The sequence below is a fragment of the Marmota monax genome, unplaced genomic scaffold, assembly GCF_021218885.2.
Source record: "Marmota monax isolate L192 unplaced genomic scaffold, Marmota_monax_Labrador192_F-V1.1 WCK01_AAM20220418_F8-fsc00050, whole genome shotgun sequence".
Classification (NCBI taxonomy): Eukaryota; Metazoa; Chordata; class Mammalia; order Rodentia; family Sciuridae; genus Marmota; species Marmota monax.
The window spans coordinates 9,361,139-9,381,266 of NW_026694552.1; the positions used below are offsets into that span (position 1 = coordinate 9,361,139).

General features: G+C 37.2%; 1 protein-coding gene across 11 annotated transcripts in view; it reads left to right on the forward strand.

Moving 5' to 3' along the window:
• Pak3 (p21 (RAC1) activated kinase 3) overlaps nucleotides 1-20,128 on the forward strand; it is a 257,142-nt gene that overhangs the window by 219,018 nt on the left and 17,996 nt on the right. For all 11 annotated transcript variants that reach the window (XM_058571641.1, XM_058571635.1, XM_058571645.1 and 8 more), the window contains 5 exons: nucleotides 9,880-9,928; nucleotides 10,151-10,263; nucleotides 11,480-11,597; nucleotides 13,019-13,118; nucleotides 13,620-13,816. In XM_058571641.1, the coding sequence (XP_058427624.1) occupies nucleotides 9,880-9,928; nucleotides 10,151-10,263; nucleotides 11,480-11,597; nucleotides 13,019-13,118; nucleotides 13,620-13,816 (577 nt within the window). The remainder of the gene's footprint in view (nucleotides 1-9,879; nucleotides 9,929-10,150; nucleotides 10,264-11,479; nucleotides 11,598-13,018; nucleotides 13,119-13,619; nucleotides 13,817-20,128) is intronic.

Consider the following 20,128-nt stretch of genomic DNA (forward strand, 5'->3'; position numbering starts at 1 on the left):
TGTGGAATTGTTGTGTGAAAAGATAGTTGCCCTTCATAGAGGTTGTTTCATTTCATTGAACACTCCACCAACGATAATGAGTATGCCTGTTTGCTAGCCATCTTGCCAACACAGCTGTATTCATTTGTTTGGCATTATAATACTATAACAAAAACCCTTCTGTTGAGAGCCACTGACTAAAGAAAAGATACAAGCAGCCCATGACCTGGTCAAACAACAATTAGCAGAAGGACATATACAACCTTCTGTATCTCCCCGTACGGGCCACCAAATGCCGTAGTCTGGCTGGGCACAATCAGGAGCCACTTGTCAAAAGAAACTAACTTTATTTTTAGAACCACACACGCCAAACAAAACAGCCTCTCAGGAAAAACCCTCAGAGCCTCAACTGCCACCACCGGCTTTCCACAAGCCTCTCTCTCCCACACAAGCTTCTCCCCACCTCCCACAATCCTCCTGCTCTTGAGGCCGATTGGCTGGGTCACGTGGGCGGAGCCAAAAAAGTCCCCCAATGAGCATCTCCGTGGTCTGAAAGGGCAGGGAAACAGCCCAATGAGCATCACCGCAGAGGAGCCAATCAGCTAGATGTTGCTGGGGCCGAGGAGCCAATCAGCTAGATGTTGCTGGGGCCGCTGTGAGCCAATCATCAGCCGGCAGCTGGAAGTTTGCTGGCAGCTGGAAGTTTGCTGGGGCCCCTTCGGCTGATGATTGGCTGATGATTCACATAATTGAAAATGTGCTACATGTTACATAATTTTTTCTTTAGCCATTATTGCCAGAATTCCTATCTTCATCCCAGTGCTGGTGAAGTCAAAGATAAAACCAATCTACAGCTTCTACAATAGCCATCACTGAACTGGTTGCAGAACTTGCCTGGACATATTGTGAGCTCACCTGTATGCATTGTGAACTATCTGTTGGTGCAGCGACTTGTGGTAGTGTTGGGGTATTTTTGCTGATGATGTCACCGGTGGTACAATTTTTCAAAGGAGCCCTCAATTGGCTTAATGTCATGGCATTTTGCATCCTCCTCTACTAGTGATGGTCTAAAATTTGGGGGCCAACAGAGGTGAGGCAAAGAACCTCACCCCCCCACTGGTGCAAAGGCCTATCCACAAGTATAGCTGTATGCTGGACCGGTAGTCAGTGACGGGTATGATCCAATTGCAGTGGTACCAACCTAAGACAGGAGGCTGACGCCTAGAGGTCAGTTCATCCGATGACGGGTAAGGACCATATGATGAATTGGACTGCCTAACAGACACGGTCCCTAAGCCACATGCTTGTTGTTTAAACAGAGAGGGGGAGATGTTGAGAGCCACAGCCGAAGGGGCCCCAGCAAACTTCCAGCTGCCAGCAAACTTCCAGCTGCCGGCTGATGATTGGCTCACAGCGGCCCCAGCAACATCTAGCTGATTGGCTCCTCGGCCCCAGCAACATCTAGCTGATTGGCTCCTCTGCGGTGATGCTCATTGGGCTATTTCCCTGCCCTTTCAGACCACGGAGATGCTCATTGGGGGACTTTTTTGGCTCTGCCAACGTGACCCAGCCAATCGGCCTCAAGAGCAGGAGGATTGTGGGAGGTGGGGAGAAGCTTTTGTGGGAGAGAGAGGCTTGTGGAAAGCCGGTGGTGGCAGTTGAGGCTCTGAGGGTTTTTCCTGAGAGGCTGTTTTGTTTGGCGTGTGTGGTTCTAAAAATAAAGTTAGTTTCTTTTGACAGGTGGCTCCTGATTGTGCCCAGCCAGGCTGCGGCACCCTTCCCTACAATGATTTTTAAGAGGGAAATATATAAGAAAGCAACTCTTAACAAGAAAGCATGTGGCAATACAAAAGGCTGTCATGCAGAATTCATCGGCCAGTGTACTACAGCTGTATGATATTTTCTACCCAGATTAATACAGCCATGTACCTATGTTTGATAGAAAGTGACAATGGGAATATTTCATGAAACCATTTTCCTCCCAGAGGTAAAACTATGTTTCTGGCCAAAGGAATTTTGTCTAACATGTGAATCTTTGCCAATCATTTCATTATACAGAATGGTAACATAATCAATTCATTAATAATTACAAACAAACTTTAGTACTAGCTCATGTGTAATAAAACAAGCTTTCAGTCCCTATGCCTCTAAATTAGTTTTAGTTTTTTGTTTGTTTTCTTTTTTATCAGTTCTTTTTGGTAATACATTACAGTAGAGTCTTAAATTCAAATTAGGACCCCAGACTTGTGGATGTTTTAAGGCTTGAGAAAGTAAATATACCATGTTAGGTATTTTCAAACAACCTCACCACTCAATGAGGAGCCCCCTTTTTATTACATCAAGTTCCTTTATCGAATATGAATAGTTTTAAGTCTTGTATCTTAAAGATTTGATAAATAACAGCTTGGTTTAGAGAATATAACAAAGCAGTGTATGACCATAGAACTGAGGGATAAGCACTGAAAATAAAACATCTGACTTGTTTCTGTTGTTGTTCATGAAACTATGGCAAGAGCAAAAGTGGTGTGTAGTGTGTTAAGTTATTCTTTGAGTAGGACCACCCACCACAAAAGTATTTGCTTCCTCATTGGATCTATTTTGGGCCACACAAGGTAGATCACTGCTATGAAGCACTAAATAGTTGTAGTCTGAGCTCTATAATAGGCTTTGTGATGTAAGAGATTGGAAATACATTAGCATTTGTGAAGAACAGTGTTTATAGAGTGTAGGGAGATGCCCTTTGTTCTACTTAATGCTCTTAAATGCCCTGTGTTGTGTGTAAAGAAAGATGATGCCACTCAATCAGCCTTCATTTGCAGGGTTTGCACGTTGAGTTGTTTTTTCCAGCCATAGTAATGAGCTTGTATTAAGCCACCTGCCCTCCTTTCCTGTCCAGGCCTTCTTGAACCCAATGGGACACACTGTGAAGCAGCTGCTTAGACTTATGTTGGAGTGAGTAGCTGAGAGTTATCTGAACTTTCCAGGGATTAAGCCCTGTGACTGTGGCCTCATTATCACTGGACTGTAACCCACTGAGCTCCCCAGCCCCAAACCCATAATGTGTTACAGCTCTATTTAAAAGTAGATGACCATGAATACTCTGGGAAAAGTCATGCCCAACTAAAGAAGAGAAAATTACCTGTTAAAAATTATAATACTGGGGACCAGGTTTGTAGCTCAGTGGTAGGGTGCTTACCGAGCAAGCATGCAGCAGTGGGCTCAATCCTCAGCACCACATAAAAATAAAGAAAGAAACTAAAGGTATTGTGTCCATCTACAACTAAAAAGAATATATTTTAAAAGTTATAATTCTACTAATTAAACATTATGCCATCTGGCCCCAACTGCATTCTGTATACTTAGAAAGGTAGCAAGGTAACATGAATTTTTACATAACTTTTTTTTTAACCTTAGAGATGCACTTTTGAAAAGTAAATTACACAAAAGACAACCCTTTGAAATTTCTTTATGAGAACATTATTGCATGCAGTGGTTACTCTATTCATTTCCATCCTTGAGCCCTGAAGGGTTTATTTCTCAACAAAACAAGTAAATGTATGGTAGTGTCAAGAAATACACATATTTGTAATATTATGTCAAGTGCATTAATATAGAGAGGCAATTTCTACACAGGGTCCTCTAAGTAGTGACTTTCTTAAATATTCAGAGGAAGAAAAGTTGAGTGCTAACAACTAACCCCAGGTCCTGTCACCTTCAGCCACATGATAATCTTAACTGACTCAGAAACCAGGAGAACCAGCTTGTATGGTTATATCAAAAGAATCAAATATACCATGTCCTGAGACAAACTAAATGGCTTAAAGGGACACGTGGACTAAGTAAGCAGAAAATTAGAGGCAAGATAAATATTTGGGAGCGGGGAGCAACTTAGCATAATGGATACAATTGTGACCATGAGGAAGTACCACACATGCACTTAGCATTGATGAAAAATGTTAATGATCTATTTCAAACCAAAATGATAGTTAAGAGCACGGGCTACATTTTTAAGCTCAGCTGCTGATTAACTGCATAACCTTGGGGCAAGCTACTTACCATTTCCCAGTTTCTATTATTCATTTGTAAAATGAGGATAATGGGATTGTGTAGGGTGAACATTAAGTGAGATCATCTATTTACTGAGAGCTAGCAGAAAGTCTCAATAAATGATACAGGCTTTTCTAGCAGCGGTAGAAGTAAGAGTAGATGTAAAAAATAACCATCCTAAATGGAGTTTAAAATCCTTACCATGACTGCATTGGCACTATATATATGTAGAACCTTACATGGAGATATTGCCTATCCTTCAGGTTTCCTCACTCTTATTCCCACTAGGCTTACATTGGACCTCATTGAGCTCTTTAGTCCTCATGTCTTTTTCTTTTTCCCCAGTCCATGAGCTTCATTTTAGCTTCACTTCCTTGCCCTTCTTTCCCTCCTTTAATTCATTTCCATGCTGAAATCAAAGTGATTTATCTAACCTTTTAGCTCCACCATGCTGCTGCTTTGGCAGCTACTCAGGTTTATGGTTTGACATTGGCTCTTAGCAGGAAATATCAAAACCTGATGAAGAGTGCTGATAATTAATTTGACTTGTCAGGAAAAATAGTGAATTGTTTTTTTGTTTTGTTTTGTTTTTTCCTTGCTAGACCGTTTGGGCTAGATGCCAGTGTTTCCATTTGAGTATTATGCACTTGGCCACGTCAGGGACAGACTGTTGATAAAGTGTCTAATGTGATGTGGAGAATTCATCACAACTGTAATTGATGATGAATGAACAATGTGTTGGTTTAATATTCTTTAACCGGAGTGTAGGTTAACCCTAAGGTCTGTAATTCAGAGTTAGGAGCCCTTTGTTACTTACTGGTTGTGTCATATTACACATATACTTCCACTCTTGGGGCTTCAGGTTTCTTATCTACAATAAGGAGGTAAAACTGGATGATCTCTATTTCCCTTGAGTTTTAATAATCCATAATTTCTTTTTGCCATCTAAGGAACTGAGATTTGGAATAAATAAAATCCCTAGCATAAACATATGTTCTCTCTACAGCAATCTTTGACTTCAATATAATAGGGAATGGAAGGATAATAAGGATGAATGTAATTAAGTGGCTTCATAAAAATCGAATTGACAATATGGACCATTTTAGCATAACAGCTCCAGTATGTCAGTGAATTAGGAGTGTTAACCTCCATCTTTGTTAGATTGATTTCTGATATCTGTATAACCCACAGAGCTGAAAGATACTGATTTTTTTTTTTTTTGTACAAGGGATTGAACTCAGGGGCACCTAGCCACTGAGCCACATCCCCAGCCCTTTTTTTATATTTTATTTAGACACAGGGTCTCACTGAGTTGCTTATGGTCTTGCTAATTGCTGAGGCTGGCTCTGCACTCATGATCTTCCTGCTTCTGCCTCCTGAGCCACTGGGATTACAGGCATGCACCACTGGGACTAGCCAGACTCACTCACTCACTCTTTCTTTCTTTCTTTCTTTCTTTCTTTCTTTCTCTCTCTTTCTTTATTTTCTTTCTTTCTTTCTTTCTCTCTCTTTCTTTCTTTTTGTAAAAGTGAATTAAAATTTATTTTGTAAAATATATATTGAGATACTTTAAGATACTCCAGGATGTTGCAGAATTCATCTTTTAGGAATCAGTGTGATACATGTTTGGCTTAAAGATTGTTTCTTTTGAAGTACATATATACTACTGTGCTTCAATTATTACAAGAAGAGGTCTTCTCACCTTCACCACCAAGACCTCTATAATAGTCTCTATGAACCCCAGATTGTAAATAATTTTGATGAGTATATTGTATTTATTAAGTAATTGTTTATTTCTTATACTTCAATAAGCAAAAAAAAATGCATATAACTGTGCTGGGGCTATAGCTCAATGGAAGAGTGCTTGCCTAGCACATGTGAGGCACTGGGCTCTATTCTCAGCACCATGTAAAAATAAATAAAATAAAGGTATTGTGTCCATCTACAGCTAATTTTTTAAAAATGCATATAACTTAACTATTGCCTAGAGCCTTCTGGCCACCATGCAATATCTAACATAATCATTAGTTAATATAATTCCAGCTAAAATAACATGTATATGATATTTGAATTAGTTGCATTCAGATGAATGTTGAATTTCTGTTATGAATTTTGAGATATCAAATATCTTGAAAACTTCCAGGCACTTAAAGAGCTTCCTAGTCATCCACAGACTACCATCAATCAAATAATAACTATCATTATGACTAATATTTACTGGACAAATAGTATAGGTCAGGAATGTTTACATTTTAAGCACTGTAGACATTTAATCCTCCTTCAATCTTGAGTCATAGTGAGATTAAATTATTTACTCAGTGTCATACAACTAGGAAGTAGTTGAATGTGAACCAAGAGAGGTTAGGATGAAAAGGAATAAGGGATACTGATCTCAGCCCAGTGATAGGCAATGAAAGTGCTTCAATAAATGAGTCTTAAAATTTTTTGACATCTGTTGAAGGAGAGATTTGCACTTACACCACTGAATCTTAGATTGTTAGAATATAGAAATACAGTAGACTTGGGGTGCAAAGAACTATTAGGCATGCTGAGATGGAGCTAGGGATAAGGCACTAAATTTCACTGTGCAGATTATACTTGAGTATGTGCATTTTAGTTGAGGGTTCTACAAAGGCTGGAAGTTGGGTAAACCAATCATTTACTAATCAGAGCAATGAATTCCAACCAACTAGCAACATGTTTGTTTTTGGGGTGGTAAATAGGATGGAGAGTATATCACTATTTTAATACTGGGAACAAGGGTGAGGGGAAAGGGGAAAATGGCTCCCACTAAATAATTATGTATACACAGACAGGTGGGGGAAGGGAAAATGAGGGGGGAAGTTCATTTTTAGTTAATAACTGATGATCTAGAGTTTCAGGGTCTGTAAACCTCTGTGAATTAGGAATTTTTGGCAATTCTATACCACTGAATGTCGTAAAATCCAGGATATTAGGATTCCAGGGTTAGACTCCAACAATTTTAAGACAATAAAATGCTGAAGGAATTAGGGGACAGAAACCCCAAAGGATTTGCAAGGTAAAGCTCAAGAGATGTTAAACACTAATCTCCCTTTCACTCCAAGTCAATCACAGTTTTAGGTCCTAGTACAGTGAAATGGACTTGAGGTTGGAGAAATGCTGGTAGAGGATAAGGGAAGATGCCTTGGCTGGCATTTTGGGCCTTCCTCCCCAGATTTAGCTGGACCAGCTCCCATTTTAATTGTTTTATATTGAGGGTTCCTGCATGTGGTTTCATTTGATAACAGTATTCCAAGCTTAAAAGAAAAAAGACAAAAACACTTCCCTAGGGAGAAAAAAACATGTGGAACCTCTACAAAGTGTTCCACTATATCACCCTTAACCTCTGTCCTTTGGAAAATAAAGACAGATGCTAGCAAGGATGTTTTGGCTGGGAGATTGGGAAGGGTCAACCAAGAACTCAGTGTACTAGGAAAGTAGTAACAGCAGTAAAATCAGATAATAATAACAGTTACCATATTAAGCATCAACTGTGATCCAGGCACAGGGCTAAATACTTACCTAGATTTTGCTGTTTGAGTCTCTGCACTCCTAAGAGATAGGTACTACTATTACCTGACTTTGCAAATATTATTACTCTTTTGCATCTGAAGAAGTTGTGAAAATGGCCTAAATATGTAAAGATATACAAATGAATTTAAAATTGTATTTTGCAATTCAGTATAAGAAGTTGCTCAGGGATTATTCCAGCTATAATATACACCAGGTTGAGATGATCTATCTATCTATTCCTTTGAACTTAGAACAGCTCTGAATTCAGAAGAAAAAAAAATCACCTTCTGGCCCTTAAAGTGAGGAATGTCTTATAAGCTTATTCCAAGAGGAAGTGTTTTTATGTAGACTTAAGTAGAAGAAATGTTTTCTTCAATGGAAAAAATTCTTATTGCAATCATATGCTTGCTCGAGGATATTTTTATTAATGTGTTAATTCAGCAGATATTTGTTGGGCACTAACTATGTGCTCTGAACCCAGAATCAGAAACACAAAATGGACAGAATAATTTATTTAATATAATCCTCAAACCTAAGAAATTTCTATAATTATCAATTCCAGGTTTAGTGGCCTCTATTTTGCGTGATTTTTCAGCTTAGTTGGAATAGATATTTAAAACTCATGCAGGATGTGGAGGGAAGTACAGTTGTTGGTTATAGATGATAGAATTAAAGAGCTTTAGGAACAAAGTAGCCCATTCCCTATACTTTACATGTGAGAGAGTCAGATGACCTTAATTATAAATTGTATAACCTTGGCCAGGTTACTTAACTTCTCTCAACCTTAGGTTCCTCATATATACCATGAAAATGATAGATTTTCCTTATATAGAAATAAGGTAAAGAATACATAAAATAAGCTACATGGGCTGGGGTTGTAACTCAAATGGTACAGCATTTGCCTAGCATGGATGAGGCACTGGATTAGATTTTTAGCACTGCATTTAAATAAATAAAGGTCCATCGACAACTAAAAAAATATTAAAAATAAGAGAAGTTATATGAAGTTTGTCACAGTGTCTTGTAGGCACACACACGATATGCTCAGTATATGTTTGCTGTTATTGTGATCACTATTTTTCATGTGAGAGGATTAAAACAGTAACAGGAAGTGCATTGTCCCAAGGTCATATAGGCTGTTGACAGTATGCCAAATATTAGAGCTCAGATCTCTACCAATAGTGAAATATTCCTTATACTACACTACCCATTTTTTCCTGGGACCAGGTAATATAAAATTCCTAGGCTTATGAGAAATATTTCGGCTCACCCAGGGAGAAGAAGAGAGAAGAAATACTAGGAAATACCAGACATAAGAAAAGAATGTCTGGACTCAGAAAACAAAACAACATAAGGGATAAATGAAGAGTAAAAGAGAAACAACAATTACCAGAGAGTTTAGATAGGAAAGTGGGAGCATTACAATGCCTAGTGGATCACAGGATTGATTTCAAACCTAATTCCTTTATTTACCACAGATGAAATTGACAGTATTTTTTTTTCCTTTTTATTGGGGGTGGAGGCGAAAGATGGTTCAAAATGCATGTGTGGTTCACAGAAAGTTATTGTGAATGTAACTTTATAATTTCTATTTTTAAGCATGGGAACACTGTAATTGATGTTAGAATAGAAGCCTGAATACTACCAGTCCTTAAGGAATGATGGAGTTTAAAAGGGTATTTGGCTAAAGCAATACTTCAGCTAACTAATGCCATAATAAAACCACATTATTCCTTTGTGTAGCTACAGTACTGGTACAGCACTGAGAGTGGTTGATTAGTTAGATGAACATATTCTTAAAAATTAGAAATATATTAAAAGAGCCACACTGTTCCTCTGCTGAAAGTGAAGGTTAATTTCTTTTTCCCTAAGCAAAAGGTGATGTTGCGTTTGCTAAACTAGATTTCAGTTTAAGCAGAGGCCCTCAATTTTCATTGTTGTACGAGTTGAGGAATATTTGGAATATTTAAGTAGTTTCCCATCATTGCATAGAGCATGGCCCAGAAACTGGTGCCAAAAAATCTTGACTGGAGTTCCTAGCCCACCACAAGGGATAGACAGTGAATGATTTAGGTGTAATTACTTTATACAGAGGTTGTTCCAATATTGTGCACTTAAAATTTTGTTAAAAGGGTAGATCTTGTGCTCAATGTCCTTACCATGATAATAATTTTTTAAAATATGCTCTTGTTTTACTTCATCCTTTAATCTTGACTTTGCTAATTTTCCTCTCCTGCAAATAACCAGTATTTTGTTGCAAGTGAAATACATTGGTAACACCTTTATTGCTTATTCATTTGATAAATTTCACCTTCACAGGGCATCGGGTACTGTTTATACAGCACTTGACATTGCAACAGGACAAGAGGTTAGTGCTAACATTTATTCCTGATTATTTTCCTTTATTCATATTTATTCCTTGTTAATGACATATCTTATGAAAAAATGTAGATAATTTACTCATGGATTTGTGGTACAGAGAAAGAGCTTAGTAAATAATTTGTATGCCTCATTCTGTGTTCCCAAAATATTGATGTTTGTGTTTATTGTGACAATTGTGATTTATTCTCATATTTTCATCATCATTCAGGTGGCCATAAAGCAGATGAACCTTCAACAACAACCCAAAAAAGAATTAATTATTAATGAAATTCTGGTTATGAGGGAAAATAAGAATCCCAATATTGTTAATTATTTAGATAGGTAAGTGTTTTCTCTCATTATGTACATGTTGTTCTTATGAGATGGCCTTTTCTTGGTAAATTATTTTATTGGGCTCTTATTAATTTAACAGTCAAATATTTCTCAAATGCTACAAAGTAGTAGAGTGTGAGATACATGGCTAACCTTGCACCCACTTATCTTTGACCGCCCATCAAACATGAAAGGTTTTATGGGTTTGGTTCTAAACATAAACAGTTTGTGTAATTTCTACTTGCGGATTGTGGCTCCACATTGGCAGGAAATAGAGAGCCATGGTGCTTTAAGCATTTCTTTTAGTGTTTGTTTGGAGTGGGTAAGATCTCTAGGAGGCTGAATGAAGAAAGGCTGACTACAATGGCCCTGCTTTAATGGGTGCTTTGTGAGGAACTGACAGTGAGGTCTAGGGAATTGAGACTTTAATCTTAAACCTTTTTCTAAACCAGGTAATTAATGTTTCTTTCATCAGTAGTATTAGCAGTGTTATAAATAGGCATTTAAAGACAGCACTAACTCTTCACTTGTGGTTAACATCTGTCTCTTTCAGTTTCAGTAAGTGTTTGTTTAGCACAATTCTGCGGTTCTGAGGGAATACAAAAGAAAAAGCTAGTTCTTCAACCTCCATGAGCTTAAGATCTTGCTGTCTGAGTTTTAGACCAGGTAGATCAATAATATTGGAAGGAGGAAAAAAGGAGGACGGAAATTGAGAGTCATGATCAGTGTTTCATAAAATGCCCTTGGGGACTCACTTGCAGCAAAGTGACCCTGTGCATTCGTAATTTTGTCAAAATTGTATTTGCACTTGTAGAAATGCAGGTTTCTGGGCTGCTTGCCATAACTCATGAAATGGACCCAGTGAATTTTCATTTTTAATAGACTCCCCAGTGCATCTTATGGACATTGTAGTTTAATTTCACAGTGATGTGGGCCTAAAGGCACATCAAGGGTCCTTCCATTCCTTATAAATCCTCGCTCTTGCTAAACAAGGAACCAGAGACCCAATGATACTACTTAAGTGTCTAAACATGGCCCCAAGTTGTTTTCTATAACTTCATGCTCTTTGCCTATATAGTAAGGCTCTGGTGACCTCTGTGCCCACATTTGGTCACTTTTTGTTCTTGAATAACTATAGATAATAGACATGGCTCCACTCACAACTGACTTCTCTCAGAACTGAGACTTGGTCACAAGTCAAAGTCTTTTTCTTTTCTTGTTATAGCTACTTAGTTGGTGATGAACTGTGGGTGGTCATGGAATACTTGGCTGGTGGTTCTTTGACTGATGTGGTCACAGAGACCTGTATGGATGAAGGACAGATAGCAGCTGTTTGCAGAGAGGTAAGAAAATAGAGCATTTCTTACCAAAGAGTACACCAAAATTAGTATTTATGCTTATTCAGAATGTTTATAACATCTAAGTAACAATAACAAAAGTTTTCTAATGAAAAAACAACTGGAGAGCCTGACTTCAATTTGAATCTTAACCTAGTAGCATTTATTTGCATCAGTCTCCCCAGCCCCTTGTTTATTTTAGTTGCTTTTTTTGATAATCTTTTGAGTTCCATTATGTAATCCTTGAGGTGCCATATTTAATCCTTGAGGTGCCATATTCATATCACTATAGTGAATATGCAAAATGGTGATGTTCACATGGAACTTATTCCTGATTTGGGGGAATTTTAACACAATATTTATTTTTTACTACATATAAAATATGACCACATGATATTCCGATCTTTTTCCAGAAGGCAAGTTAAACAAGGTTCTCCTTCAGCCCAGGGAGCAGTTGCTTTCATACTACAAGGTGGATATTCCCCATAGCCCTCCAGTGGGCCTGTGCATGTTTCTTTTCTAATAATGGTATATGTTCTTACTTCAAGCTAAATAAAGGATTTTTGTTATAATTATTTTTTCAATAATTTTAAAAACACACACTTTTCATTAGAGTCTCATGTTGGGCATTGTCCTCTATCTCATTCATTATGATGAAGTTTTCTACAAACAAAATAGGAATAATGATTCACTAAAACGTGGAAACAAATGATAGAAAAACAAAAATAAATGATATCAACTAATCTTTACATTTTGTGTTAAATTGTTTGCTTGAATTTCCTCCTTTGTTTTCTTCTTATTCTCATTTCTTGCACCCCAGACACCACAGATCCACTAAATGCATATGTTTTCTATTCATGCAATAAATCAAATTTATTGTCATTCAAGTCCTGAGCCTGTGGTTTCCATTTTTTGGTATTACAATACAAAAGCATCTCCAAACAAGTATCTATAGTTATTTTATAAACTAGGAGACCTTCCCAAACTTGGCTCTCCATCAGAAGTAGCTTAGAGCACATGTTTCAAATGCAGATTCTTGGGTACTACTCCAAACCTATTCAATCAAATGAAATCATATACACAAAGGCTTCCTACATCTGAAAAGACCAAGCTGAATCTATACCTTGCAGATAACTAGGCCAAAGGATGATTATATTGTGTGTTAGCTTTGCTGTATTCATGATTAGTGCTACTTATATCCTTACTCTTTCATGGCCTAGTCTGACATGGGAGCCATCAAACTTATACTGCTAAGTAACATCACTGATTTAGTGATAGTGTTATTTTAAAGTGGTGTTAAGGCATGCAGTAATCAATTTCATTTGACAACACAAAATTATATCCTTCCCCAATAATTTGTCTAGAAATGAAACTTAGAATTTAAAAAAAAATGTGATATAATTGGAACTTTTTTTCTGGTTCAATAGTGCCTCCAAGCTTTGGATTTCTTGCACTCAAACCAAGTGATCCATAGAGACATAAAGAGTGACAATATTCTCCTCGGGATGGATGGCTCTGTTAAATTGAGTAGGTATTTTGATTCAGATCATGTTTGAGAAAATATCAGGGAATTTCTGTTCTTTTACTACCTATCTTAAGAAGATAGAAGATAATGGCTGCTGAAATGATTTATTTGGAAGCATTGAGAACCCAATTTTAATTAATTTGTTTTATGCTGTGTTCCTGTAGATTGTGTCCAGAATTTTTGCATTTAATATTTCACATTTTCTAGTGTTTTTTGTTATGATTGGATGACAAGTACCTAATTTGAAAAGTGAAGGATACTGTAATTTGCAGGAAACAATAATGGACACTGAAATATATTAAAGCTTGGTAAAAATGACATCAATGATTATTTCTGACCCCCCCTAAAACCAGAACCAGCTGAGAAATTAAGTATCAAAAGGATGTGAGCTAGGCAGCTATGGAAGCTCAGTGTTTCACAGGAAGGTTCAACCATATCTGAAAGTATCCTATTGTAGAATGAAAGAGGGTGGGCTTATTTTAATTGATTTTTCTTCTCTACAGCTGATTTTGGGTTCTGTGCCCAGATCACTCCTGAGCAAAGTAAACGAAGCACCATGGTGGGAACTCCCTATTGGATGGCACCTGAGGTGGTGACTCGCAAAGCTTATGGTCCAAAAGTTGATATATGGTCTTTGGGAATTATGGCAATTGAAATGGTGGAAGGTGAACCCCCTTACCTTAATGAAAATCCACTCAGGGTAAGTGAGAGGAGAACTCGGGTAGTTCATCCCCAGGAAAGGGGAAAGGCCAGATATCATTTCTGGTTTTCACCAAAATTGACCAGAATGGGCTTTTTCCTGGGACAAATAACATAGAAGCAACAGGTTATAATTTTAAAATTACTGTGAGCTTTGTAAAGTTTTCTTACCATGCCTCAATGGTTTCCTAATGTGCTTTGAAGTCATTATATCTAAAGAAAAGGGTCACTGGGTTCAATCCTCAGCACTACATAAAAATAAATAAAGTTATAAAAAATTCTTTAGTATAGCTCTCTACTGTAAGAACAGTAGAAATGGAAAGAAGAGAAGATGTGAGAAGCAAAAGTATTTATCACATGACATGGTTAAATAATCTATCTAGGAAACACTTACTTTATAATGACTTTAACAAAGTTAATACATTTCCAAACAGCTATAATTTTAAACTGGATTTCCCTTCATTATCATTAATGATTTATTGAGCAACAACAACTTGGTGGGTACTGGAATGGAACACAGAGATAGACATAGCACCAGTCTGGTGAAATCACAAACGTCATTAGAAGACTGTCAAGTAGAATATGAATGGAAATAGTTGGGGTTGGGTAACTCAGTTTGCTACTGCAGAAATGGATATTTGATCCTCATGTGGCCCACTTACCTCTGCAAAGAAAAAAGTTCCATTTCATAGCCTAATCCCACCATCTTTATTCAGAAAGGTGCTGTTGATCATGAACGAAAAAGGCAAAGAAGTATAAAAGAAATGTCTGTCTTCTCAGTACAGAAGCAAACCAGTAGGTATTATATTGTATTTAGTATAACGGTGACCCAGAAGCTGTTTTATGTATATAAAGGTCATTATATTGTTGAAAAAAAAGGAAATATACACAGATTTGAAATTTACTTCCCAAAATCATTCATATGATTCTGCAATATGTATACTCAGAAAAATGAGAAATTATATCCTATCTATGTATGATATATCAAAGTGCATAAATGCCTTCTACGGTCAGGTATAACTAATTAAAACACATTTAAAAATTAAAAAAAAAACTCATTCATATCATCTGTGTCATTACCACTAAGAGTCTAAAATTGAATTTCATTTCTAGGTATTAAAAAAACCATTGCCCCTTAGTAAATAGTTAAATGTGCTCACATTAAGCTTACAAAAATCCACATTCAAACCAAATATATGTGCCTTTCTGTACATGCAAAGAAACCCACAAACTAATTGTCTAGTTGTTTTCACAGCTGAATATTTTGTAAATGGGAGCTATATTTCCTATTATGGAGAGGAGGACAGCCTCCTCCTTGGCCCCCTTCTAATTGCTCTCTGGTACTTGGCCTCTTGTCCTAGTCCCTACATTGACTGGAAAACAACAGATATGAGTGAATGCCCTAATGAATGCTGTGGGCTATTTCTCTGGTCTCATGAAATAATCTGGAAGTGAGATGTTCACATTGATTAGCTGCCTGCGGCGCTGAGTGGAAAAGAAGGGGCATTTTCCCACCATTTGTGGGTCAGCCCTCCATGAATTTAATCAAGTCCACCCCTGACCTATGGACCATCGCATCAGGATAATTACTTGGGCTTTTCCTTATTGTTTAACTACCTTTTCCCATTAAGAAATAGCAGTGAAAGAACACATCAGGCCTGTTGTTTCCATGGATTTCCTCCTCTAAGTCTGTGGAGTTTGGAGGCACTAAATGGATTATGGCTATTTTGCTTTCTGCCTTCTAATGAGTAATTTACAACCTGCAGAATTTAAGGATTAAAAAAATGGTTCTGTAAAGCAACTGGTCTCAGTAATGCATTTATTACCTTCTTCAGTTCCTCAATTATAATTGATCGCTCTTCAGCTAGGCTGCTAATTGTTAGAAAAAAGGAAACAAGTTTTAATCTTTATAGGCATCTTCTAGCTTCAGATTAGAACTCATAATTAACAGCTTGTCTTTTAGAATCCACAGCCTTATATCTAAACAAGTACTTGCAGGTTAACAAATCACAAGGTTTAGGAAAGCCTACATTAAGACTATGACAAAAAGACCTGTCAGAAAGACCACCCTGTTGAATTCCACTGATAAGAATTTACTTTAACTTTGCTCATTACTCTCCTTGTGTGATCAGGTTCCAATTAATTAATCAACATGTCCATACTGAGTCAGCCCTATTCTGAGCCTATCTCTCCAAGACACCAGGAGTACTTTTTAAGCTTTAATTTCAAAATATGCTATCCTCATGATCTCTTAAAAAAAAACAAACAAAAACATAATGTCTCAAGCTAGATGCCCTTATTTGGGATTTGAAAAACATAGTAATTGAAACCAGGGGGAGATTAAAAAGCAAAAAATATAACATGAGCCCATAGGGAGCCTACACTTCTTTGGATCCTGGTGACCAGGCCATGTGTGGTAAAACAGAAAATCATCTAGGATTTTAAGAGAGGAATGAAAAAGTGTTCTATTAGGTTTTTTTTCCTTTAAATTCCTTTCAGCACTATCACCTGTCCACTGATTTTAAGGCTTTGAGATGGAAAGAAGTGGAAGGAAAGATAAATTATTGAAAGAAAGAAGAGTGGTAGAATGGAGTGGCACATGCTTGTGAAAAATAATTGATTCACTAGACAGGAGTTGGGTGTGTCCCTTAAAGCCTTTCTAAATCTGTTTCCTTTCTATAAAATAGGGACAATAGCTATCTCATTGAGCTGGCATGAAAACGAAATGAATAATGTGTATAAATCAGCTAGCATGTAGTTCCCAAGAACTTTCCCTCTACACTGGCCACACCCCATCCCCTTAAGGACTGAAGGGTTCTGTACAGTTCAGTGTAATTCTCATGAACAGGCAACACTGAATAGGACAGGTTCAAAGTGAAGTTTGGGGTTTTACATTTCAAAGTCGTTTGCATCTCAAATGTGGCTTTCTTTGTGTCTTTCTTTTGTCAGTTTTAATTCAGCAAACTAAAACCCTGTATGAACATTGCCTGTTAACATATATTTGATGCAAGGAATTGGCTACTTTTTTACCCTGGTTACAAAGTGGTTGGGGTTTTTGCTCCATTCTAATTGACCTAATTTGCTCATAAAATACCTTTTAAAGGTCAGAGAGTTATTAACTGTACTGATGTTATGAGGTTGGTACCCTTCCAGAGACAGAGAGGAGACAAACTTCTTACCATCCCCCACTGCCTGAAGTCTTTGCACTCTACACAATTGGCCTTGGACATGTTGTTCTGTGGCCCATGGACATTTTTAATGTAGCTTCCAATAATAAAGTGCCTTGTTCCTTCTGTTTGACTGTGATTAAAAATCGAACTCACCCTGTGGATGTGCAAATCAAATGTTGCTGTTCTGATAATCTCAACTTTCTGTATATTGAGGATATATATTTTAAGACCTGTGATTATAATGACCTGATTTTAAATAAGGAGGCATGATCATTTGTATAAAACAAAAATTTGGTTTGTTTCATTTTTCAGCACAAAAAGAGTGCCTCTTTATTAACTTTGTATTCACACATAATGGGGCTGGAGGGTTCTGTACAGTTCAGTGTAATTTGATTTGATGGAATATCCCATTTTTAAATATCTCAGTGGTATCCACCAAATCATGCAACCCTTTGTATCTATAATTTTCTAAACCTTTATCAAAGTTTGAATGAACTTTAAGTATTTAATACCCTTGTATTAACCATTATGGAGCTGTATCAGGTAAGTATTTAATACCCTTTCATTAACCATTATGGTGCTATATCAAACCCTGGATCACTGGAAGACAGTTATTGGTATCAATGCTAAAACAATATCAGTATATGCAACAGAGATCCTAAATCAATGGTTCTTCTCTTTGATTGCACAATGGAATAATTTGTGAAGTTTTCAGAATCGATGACACCAGATTTCCACCCCCAAATGAAAATGGTAACCAGGACTAGGCCAAATACAAAGCTAGGCAGTAAGCCCTCTTAACACTGTCCACACTCAGAAATAATTCTTCTTCATGCCTCTTTGAGGGTGGATGTTCAACCAAGAAAGAGCACATTATTATTCTGCTCATATTTTTCCATTTTATATAAAAAATCATAAGCAATAAAAAATTATGAGCATTACTGTCAAAGCCTACTTGAAATCATGTTCTGCTCTGTGTCGTTCTAAGATTTTCCAATCCAATAATACTATCAAAAAAGAAATATCTCCATGATATACCATTTTCTTTTTCAATTTTGCTTTTTCTGAAGATGAAGTTTATCATTAAAATGTGCTAGCTGCTGGTGGAGTACCTAGCACATATCAGTGCATAATATAGCCATCAATCTGACTGCTCATGATTAAGAGTTCATTGCCTATATAAGTCCAGGGAGAGAGGAGGTCAGAAACCTAAATCCAGACCTGTTGTCTACACTAAGAGACTTCACACCTTTTTCCTTTCCCCACACTTAAAGCACTACACAAATATTAGTTGTTGTTGTTGCTGCTGTTGTTGTTGTTATTATTATTATTATTATTATTATTGGATCAGGGAAATCCTAGTTAGCTTGAATGTCTAGGAAAGAGGGTTAAGTAGATTAAAATAATCACTAGCTACTGAAAAATAGCAACTAAAAGGCCAAACTGCATCTAGTTTCCTCTAACCACTGGAACCTGTGCTGTGGATTGGAATGTCTGGATTTGATGGCGCATGCTCATTTGGAATTAAAGTCAGACATAAACTTCCTGAGCACCAGAGAAGCAAGCATACTTTGCTAGCACTCAGTCAATATTGTTTTGAATGTATTTCAGGAAGAGCTGGGAGCATTCCCTTCTTTTTCCATAAGCCACTAGGGAACAGCAAGGTTTATTGATGGGTTGTTGACACTCCTACTTTGAGGGCAAGCCTATGCCTAAAAGGAGGGGCCAGTTAGGATAACTACAACTAAAATAACTATAGAACAGTACAGGGCTTCTTTTTAATCATAAAAAAAATATTGCCTGTCAAAAGATCGACAGCTCTTAAGAATCATTGGTTGTCAAGAATTCAGCTTAGGAAAATGAAACTTAGCCATAGGAAAGCTGCAAGTCTCATTTAGATTGTAATTCAGAAGCAGACAGCTTAAACTGGAGAGTTATGACCCAGAAGACAGCCAAAGGAGGAATTGATTTCCACAGCAAACTAAAATCCAAGAAACTCTGACCAGGCAAAAATGAGAGAAAGAAAGTTTGAAAATGTGGTGACCAGGGACCGAGCATTACCCAAGACTGGCATTCCTTTCTGCTTATCATTCCTGAGTCCTTACATGATGGTTTGGGTATGAGCCAGAGATGCATATGGCTATTGCCCTAATACCCAAGTAATTCAATTCCTCAAAAATAAGAGTTTGTTATAAACAAACAAATCTTGGACATAGTGATAGGCATTTATTTGCCCACTGAAATCTCTAGTCACATGTTTTTATCCTGTGGCTTTTGAAATCTGTGTTTTTGCCAATGAGAAATGACTTCACCAAGAACATCAAGGTTTTTTTTTTTTTTTTTTGATAATTAAGATCATTTCTTTTTTGGGAGGTGTACTGGGAATTAAACTCAGGGGCACTCGACTACTGAACCACATCCCAGCTGTATTTTGTATTTTATTTAGAGACAGGGTCTCATTGAGTGCTTAGTTCCTCGCTGTTGCTGAGGCTGGCTTTGAACTCGAGATCCCTCTGTCTCAGCCTTTCTAGCCGCTGGGATCACAGGCATGGATTACACCACGCCCAGCAATTAAGATCATTTCTGACTTTCATTATCATTTTGATTTATACCCTTTCTAACCTGATTGTGTCTTTATTTTAGGAAACCCTTTGAGTTCTAATATTGTGTGCATGTACAGATATGTAACAACAAATCCCATCACTGTATACAACTATGTACCAATAAAAAAATGTGCAAAGAGGGGAAAAATAGAAAACCCTGCATTCTGATAAAAGGATACTCTGATATGCCTTAGATAAGCCTCTCAGCAAAGAAAGTTTAATTTATGAAGGCAATCTTAATTCTGTAGCTGTGAGAACCAGAGTTGTAACATTATTCCAAGAATCAAGCTGACCTCTCGTTGTAGCCAGTCTTGTCTTTTGCTTTCTTTGTTTTTTGGGAGTGAGGGTTAAAGAATTGCCCCCCTCTGCTCAGATGGCAAAACTCACCAGTCAGTGGCCAATGAATGTGAGGGGACTAGACAAGGAGATTTCTATTATCTCTACAAACTTTATATGATTTGAAGATTGAACTCTATTCCATGTTGGTCAGTCAGGAATTCCACAAACTTATGAAGATTCCTTACTTCTTGTTGAATTTCT